Raw genomic sequence first — 7718 nt, 5'->3', positions numbered from 1 at the left:
GCAGCAGAAATTGAGACTCATCAGACCAGGCAATGTTTTTCCAATCTTCTATTGTCCAATTTTGGTAAGCCTGTGCGAATTGTAGCCACAGTTTCTGTGCTTAGCTGTCAGGAGTGGCACCCGGTGTGGTCTTCTCCTGCTGTAGGCCATCCGCCTCAAGGTTCGACGTGTTGTGCGTTCAGAGATGCTCTTCTGCATACCTCGGTTGTAACGAGTGGTTATTTGAGTTACTGTTGCCTTTCTATCAGCTCGAACCAGGCTGCGTTTGAAACCATACTACCGGATTTCATATCACCCTGTAGCCCAAGATAGTTTGCCCACTGAAGTAGGGTTGAGCCTGGTCAGTACTTGGATGGGAGACCTCCTGGGAAAACCAGGTTGCTGCTGGTAGAGGTGTTAGTGAGACCAGAAGGGGGTGCTCACCCTGTTGTCTGTCTGGGTCCTAAAAAGCACCATCTTTTGGATGAGACGTTAAACCGAGGTCCTGACTCTCTGTGGTTATTAGAAATCCCAGGATGTCATTTGAAAAAGAGTAGGGGTGTGCCCCGGCATCCTGGCCAAACTTGCCCATTGGCCTACTAATCATCCCCTCATACTAATTGGCTATATCACTCTGTCTCCTCTCAACTAATAAGCTGATGTGTGGTGGGTGTTCTGGCGCAATATGGCTGCCGTCGCATCATCCAGGTGGATGCTGCACATTGGTGGTGGTTGAGGAAATTCCCCCATTCATATGTAAAGCGAAAAGCGCTATATATTTTAAGGTGCAATGTGTACATTTTAGGATGATCTTTTGACAGGAATGCAATATAAAATACATGACTATATTTTCAGTGGTGTATAAAGAGCTTTCATAATGAACCGTTATGTTTTTATTACCTTAGAATGAGCCGTTTTTATCTACATATACCGTGGTGCCATTTACATAGAAGCTGTCATTTCGCACCACCATGTTTCTACAGTAGCCCTAAATGGACAAACTGCTTTACAGTGCACGTTTCGTCACTATATAAATTACATTGTTTGACTGGCTACTCTCTGCTGTCTCATATGACGACATGTTTGTCCTGTGGTGGCTACCAGACATGTGCTTTGAAAGGGAAGGGTGAGCGGTAGACAGAGCCATTGATTGCAAATTAGCAACTTTGAATTGATTGCAAATTTGCAACCTCGCCACTAGATGCCACTAAAATTTACTCATTGCACCTTTAACCTTACAATGGGGACAAAGAACTACATTTTGATGTAAAATCGCATAATAATCCCTCATCACAGTAAATTTTAAGTAAATGCACATGTGCGGCCTTGTTGTGAACAATCATTTCATTAACTTTAATTAACGAGTGGTTTAAACTTTGCTTGGCACAAAATATATTAATAGTTATAAATAAATAACAACAAAAAAATACTACTAAATGCATAAATACCAAACTAATATTATATGTGATCATTTTTTTTTGCATATTTATTTATTGCAAACTTCAGATTTTATAATCTATTCCAAATGATAATAAAATATTTTGTGAATAAACCATCATTTAAATACAGGAGCACAAGAATGCCAATCTAGGCAAATATCTGTCATGGAAAATACTGCACAGTGGTCGCACACCACATGATATTTCAAAATCAGTAAAAATATACAGGCACAGAATTGGCAACCTAAAACAAGCTAGCTTCACATGAAATTTCACTATTAAATGTTTAAGAAAATATAAACTTGTGGAAAATGTCATTGTTTTTTGAAGTTATACCACATGTTTCCAAAAGCTGTTAAATGATTGTTTGTATATTATGAAGAAAATATAAAACTGCTTTATAATTTTGCACAGGATTAGCCTACAAAACACTTAGGAAATCATGGCAAAATAGTACAGAAAATATATTTGAATAATTTTAGACATTTTCAAAACAGCTGTAATGGTCGCACCATATGATATTTTGACCCTTTAAATAAAAGACAAATACAATTAATTAATGTTAACTTAAAGTAAGTACATTCATGGGAGAAGTACTAAATATATGGTGTTTTTTATGCATTTAAACCTGTTTTTCCTGAAAACAAAATGCAATCAGACAGAAAATGTAGGTGATTGACCCATATATCATTATTTAAAACAATCATTGTGACTTTTCACTCAAATCATGTGACAACAAGCCCCAATCTCTTATATAACACAATGCTGTGTACTACTGAGCATGTTTACCTGCATAATAACACCCTATTAAATGAAAACTATACAGAGGACCCTCAACAGGAACACTTGATACAATAGAGGAAAGGTTGAAGCCTGTGCTAACATAAGCAAGTTCTTTATTGGACAGCAGAAAAAACACAGAAAATTGTGGCTACAACACAAAATACAAGGCTTTACTTCAACCCACCATGCTGAAGTCCAAGAAAACACAGAGAACATCAAACCTTGAGGGTGAAGATAAGAGCACTGGGGCAAGTCATTGGGGATCTCGGAAAAATGCAATTATCTAATTTTTCCGAAACCTTATTGACTCCACGTAAGTGCTGTCTACAATGTTGTGTTTATTTCAAATGTAATACAAAAATTGTTAAAAGCAGAGTGCACGATATCTGAAAAACGCTTTGGAAAAGAGAGTCGGGCCGACTACCAAAACTCACAGCAATAAGGGACGTGTGTACTAAACGACATCATGCCTGGGTTGCGTATGAATGGGGCGGGTCTATCAAATGAAGGTCCAGATTTAATTAGGGTAGGGGCGTGTTTGTTTAGGTGATTTCAAATGTCAACATTGGCTTTCAGAGATCATGGACCCTGCCTTTAAATATTACTTTAATAGTAGCACACTGTCAAAAGGTAGCTGTCACTGGGGCGGTACCCTTTAAAAAGGTCCTAATATGTATGGTACAGATATGTACCTTTGAGGTACCAATATGAGGTACTAATATCTACCCTTTATGTACAATTGTTTACTTTTTAAACCCAGTGACAGCTTTTGTACTAAAATATAACCTGGAGTTGATTATTATCAAAACAGAGCTGCAAATTTACAAAAACGAAAATCTTCCGTTTGTCAACCCTTAAAAAAGATTTCCAACTACAGATCAACCATGCCAACAGGAGAGGAGGATTTTAGGAAAACAACATCTTGACCCCAGGGATTCACCCACAAATCCATTCAAAACCCCTCTGCTGACCACAGGAGATAAACTAGCTGATCACAAAAGATCCAACTTATTTACAAACTCTTAAAGAGTCCGAATTTTTCCTGCATCTGGAGTGGAAAAGCATTATGAAGAACCTGATGGCGATACTGCAGAGGACACAAGCACTCCAAACCTTCAGGCAGCTAATAGAAACAATCTATTTCTTCAACACTGATTGAAGACCCAAAGGAAAAACCATCACAAACTCACCCAGAATCTGCCATTGCAAGTCCCAACAATGCTAAACATCTCACCTCATCAACAGACGCATCTTCAATTCCTTTTAAGCGGATGCTGCTCCACAGAGTATGAAAGTGATACCCCAGCTTGCCACCACCCAGTTTCTGAACCAACCTTCAAAACACAAGATTTAACTCCCACTCTTACTAATCTTTCAAAGGCCAAGAAAAAATTTAATGCAAAAGCATGTACCAAGCGTAAGACAAAACAAAATACAGCTGTGAAATCTGAGAATAAACTTGATGAGGGCTGCTGGCACCCATTTACTGACCACTCGTGCACATATACCATTAGCAAGAATGCTGACCTGCCACCAAATGTTAGACGGTGGGGAGTCAGTGATCAATTTATTTAAATGTGTTGGACGGCATTAGTCAATTAATCAACTTTTAATGTTTGTTTTTTAGGCTGAACGTTAAACATACTGCACATGTATGCTATCCTACAGTACCCCCAAAGATGGGGGGGCACAAACAGTGACTTATACCTGGTGAAATTCAGTCCTAAGGACACTCCTGTGGAAGTAAATATTGTTTGGCACAGTTTTTAAAGGGGACAGAGAATGAAAAAACTATTTTACCTTGTCTTTGTTGAATAATGGTAGTCTACCCACATTCACAAACATACAAAAAGTGCTAGACATGCTAAACATCTCAGTCTCATAGAAATTCCTCTTTTAGAAATGTCAGCCAGAGAACGGCCCAATCTGAAAACTGATGCTTATGACATCACAGGCATCTCACTGCCCCTCCACTTTAAAATAATTGGCTACATTTTCTGAGTGCCAGCAAAGTCAGCCAATCAGTAGTGAGATTGCAAGTTAAGCCAGTAGGGGGAGCCAAATAGGTGCAAAACCACTTGTTTAAAATCCCCCAAACTAATAGAGCTATCTAAGATAGGTTTTTAGGAAGCTTCTAAGGCATTACAGACCCCCCCCCAAAAAAAAAAAATTGTCTATATGTCACATCACAGAACAAGGATAAATACACCTTTCAATCATTCTATGTCGCCTTTAATATATACTATTTTCGTCTAACCACATTTATGGGCAGTAAATCACAGAGTTAAAGAATTTTATAAAAGAATCAGAAAAAAAGTTTTATTTAATAGAATCATCAATGCCTTGTAACAACTGAGGAAATAAACATGTTCTGTTTTTTTTTATTCGGGGGAAGGATCACAAAGAAACTTACCAAATATTAAAAAATCTGCAGTCTTGAAACGGTTTCACTCAGTGGCTGGGATACAAAGCAAGGGCATTCACTCTCAGAAATAAAGGTTCCAAAGTTGTTACTGGGACAGTACACTTTAAAAAAGGTACACCTTTGTACCCAAAGAGTATATATTAGTACTTGAAAGGTACATAGTGATAGTTCAAAGATTCATATTTGTACATAAATGGAACATATTAGGACCTTTTAAAGGGTACTGCCCCAGTGACAGCTTTGTACCTTTATTTTTGAGAGTGTTAAAAAGGTGTACAATAATTCAGTTAACACATTTAGGGCAAAAATGGACAGGTGGTGTTTTAGCATACTTGTGTGAGTGTGATCTACTTTCCAAAACACTTTTACAGAAACACACTTTTGATTAAAACCATCACGGTGAATCAAATGTGACCGTTGTGTGAAACTTTGCCCAAAAACGTATTTATGGGTTTTTAGATGTTCACTGGTAATGCAAATGAAAACACAACAGATAACACACCCAACAGGGCATCTTTTACGGGCATGATAAAGAGTCCTGGCTTCTCAGACTGCATGTCATCTTGTGTCTAAACTGAGTATAGACATATGGGAACTGTACAATGGTTTAATTTCTATACTGGGATAAACAAACAAGAACCTGTGTGAATACATGTGTCTACATGTTGTACAATCGCACTACACAATCATTTCTAGCTGCCTTGCATACTCGATGACTTGTTGGGCCAGCTCTGTGGAGGGGATGTTCACTTCTTCTGTCTTTTGGTGCTGGGTACTGAACGAATAGTAACCATCAGGGCTCTGTGTCCAGCCTCTCTGCAAAGCGCAAAAGCAAAATCATATCAATAAAGCAATTCAGCCATCAAATCACACCTCTACATTTAGATTACACTTACTTTCTTAGCATATTCTGTCATCTTTTTAGGTGAGGAAAAGAAAAGCACCCGCGTGGCCTCGTTGAATTGGATCTGTTCATATGCTTTCTCTATGCATCCTGCAATCTCATCTCTATTAAAACAAAAACAAGATTACCTTGTAGTAAATATCAAGATAGCCAAAACAGTTTATGATCGTTAAGACAATGAATAATCAAAATCCGTACCGAATAGTGTCCAAGAGAATGTCAATGAAGAAGGTATAGCTTTCAGCAGGGATATTTCCTTTGGCAAGGAATACTTTATTGTAACTACCCTCCATTAGGTACTGATTGTAGAAGGATAAACACACATTTTTTATTAACTTTAGGTATAGTCAATAGACATTATTATATGCAACCAATGAAAAACTATTTAAATGTATTGCGCACCTGCTCTAATGAAACTGGGTGTGTGATGTAGACATTGGTCTGGATGTCTTTTGCACTCAATCTTTCCAACTCTGTGTGAAACTCAGAAACTCTGTTCTGAGAGAGCAGGAAGAGCAAGTTAAGACCCAGCAACTGGTGCCTGTAAGCGGATTCGGGTAACTCATCCCTGTGGAATTGAAAAGCGTGCAGAAGGATTATAAAAGGAGCAAATAAAACAGTGCTAAGCACTACTTTTAGCAAATAGGCCACAGCTATTTCATGAAATCACTGCTGTTACTTTATGATCACCCACGAACTTTAAGGGGACGTTTCCCAGACAGGGTTTAGGTTAATCCACAACTAGGCCTTAGTTATTTTAGGACATTTAACTAGTTTTTACAAACATACTTTAGAAAAATGTAAAATGTGCCAGTTCAAATATGCAGTTTAGTCTGGGACTAGGATAAGCCCTGTCTGGAAAACCACCCCTGAATGTGTCAGTTCATTACAATATAGATTAAATTGGTTATTGTGCCCTCTGTGTAATACAACATGGTGTATCAAAAAGCAGAATACAGTATACTGCAGCATACACTGTATGTTGAACAAGTATGTGGTGAGAAATAATTACTTGTAATCGAAGTAATAACACTTAAGCTGAGCCATGTAGCGTTCAAACGAGGGGATGTCTTTCTTTAGAATGCTCCATAGTGCCCCGATCTCCAATACATCTCCTGTAAAAGAAATAGTTTATTTTTATAAGACTTTAACTTGGACCACGGCACAAATTTTTTATTGAGTCTCCTTAAATACTCACTGGCAAGAATAAGCTGCTGTTTGGTTAGTTTGGTCCCAGTAGTTGGTAAAAAGTTCAACTCCAAAAGGGAAATCTATAAGGAATCAAATTCAGCTCATGAGATGAATTATGCATGACAGGTGTATAAAAATATAAACACAAAAAGGTTGAATAAAGTATAAAATGAGGTTTATTGCTAATAAGGCCAGGTAAATGAGATTTGTCAATTGACATAATAAATAATAATACATATTATTATAATTAAATTGAAACAAATATGTATAAATGTATGCGAGTATACATCTATCGTGTCTATCTATCTAAAATCCATCCATCTATATCAATTGATTCACTTCACACATGCTGTCACTTTGCTTTTGCATGATTTGTTTTGGGGTTGCTAACTTGTCACTTCGGTGGTCAAAAAGTCGTAATTCCTAACGACCCCTCACCAGCTATTCAACTAGGTGTTTAATTACATATATCTACATCAAACTAAACCACAAGTAATGCGCGTTTGTTAGTAAACATGAGTCAGTCAGATTTTAATAGTTCGAGATAGCACGATTGCTAACTGCCTGTCAGTGTCAGGTCACCCGTTTGGCTTTTATCGATCGTATTTAACCAGTGTTATCGTCAAATATCGTCGGTCATACCTTAAGCTTGCTCAGGATCTCACCACATTTGCTCAGATTCGGATTCTTTTTACTCCATTCAGCTTTCAAAGTCTCATACAAGCTCGCAGTCTCTTTCAACACAGACGCCATGGTGATTCTGCAAAAACGTACGACACCGGTCTATCGGAACACGGCAGGAAGTTGTCGTAAAGAATGTTGCTGTCGCCGTGGAAACAAAGAATTTTGGAGCGTGATGATGGGATTTAAGCCAATCCAGTTTGTCCTATGATGATGTATATAATATTTTCCTAATAATAGAAACTAATTTAATCAATAATATACATTTTCGTGTCAACTAACATATTTATAACGATTAAGTAATACGGTTGGTTGA

The 7718-nt window shown here is 37.7% G+C and overlaps 1 protein-coding gene across 1 annotated transcript; it reads right to left on the bottom strand.

Moving 5' to 3' along the window:
- Positions 1 to 4493: 4493 nt before the first annotated feature.
- psmd8 (proteasome 26S subunit, non-ATPase 8) lies at positions 4494 to 7522 on the bottom strand. Its single transcript, XM_065282787.1, has 7 exons — positions 7364 to 7522; positions 6729 to 6801; positions 6543 to 6645; positions 5933 to 6098; positions 5729 to 5829; positions 5523 to 5634; positions 4494 to 5442 (listed from the first exon to the last, which is right to left on the bottom strand). Exons 1-7 carry the CDS (start codon positions 7472 to 7474, stop codon positions 5305 to 5307), a joined length of 804 nt encoding a protein of 267 aa, XP_065138859.1. The 5' UTR covers positions 7475 to 7522; the 3' UTR covers positions 4494 to 5304.
- Between the last annotated feature and the right edge of the window lie 196 nt (positions 7523 to 7718).

This window comes from Paramisgurnus dabryanus, chromosome 9 (assembly GCF_030506205.2).
Source record: "Paramisgurnus dabryanus chromosome 9, PD_genome_1.1, whole genome shotgun sequence".
NCBI classification, from domain to species: Eukaryota; Metazoa; Chordata; class Actinopteri; order Cypriniformes; family Cobitidae; genus Paramisgurnus; species Paramisgurnus dabryanus.
This window is presented reverse-complemented; position numbering and strand designations above follow the sequence as displayed.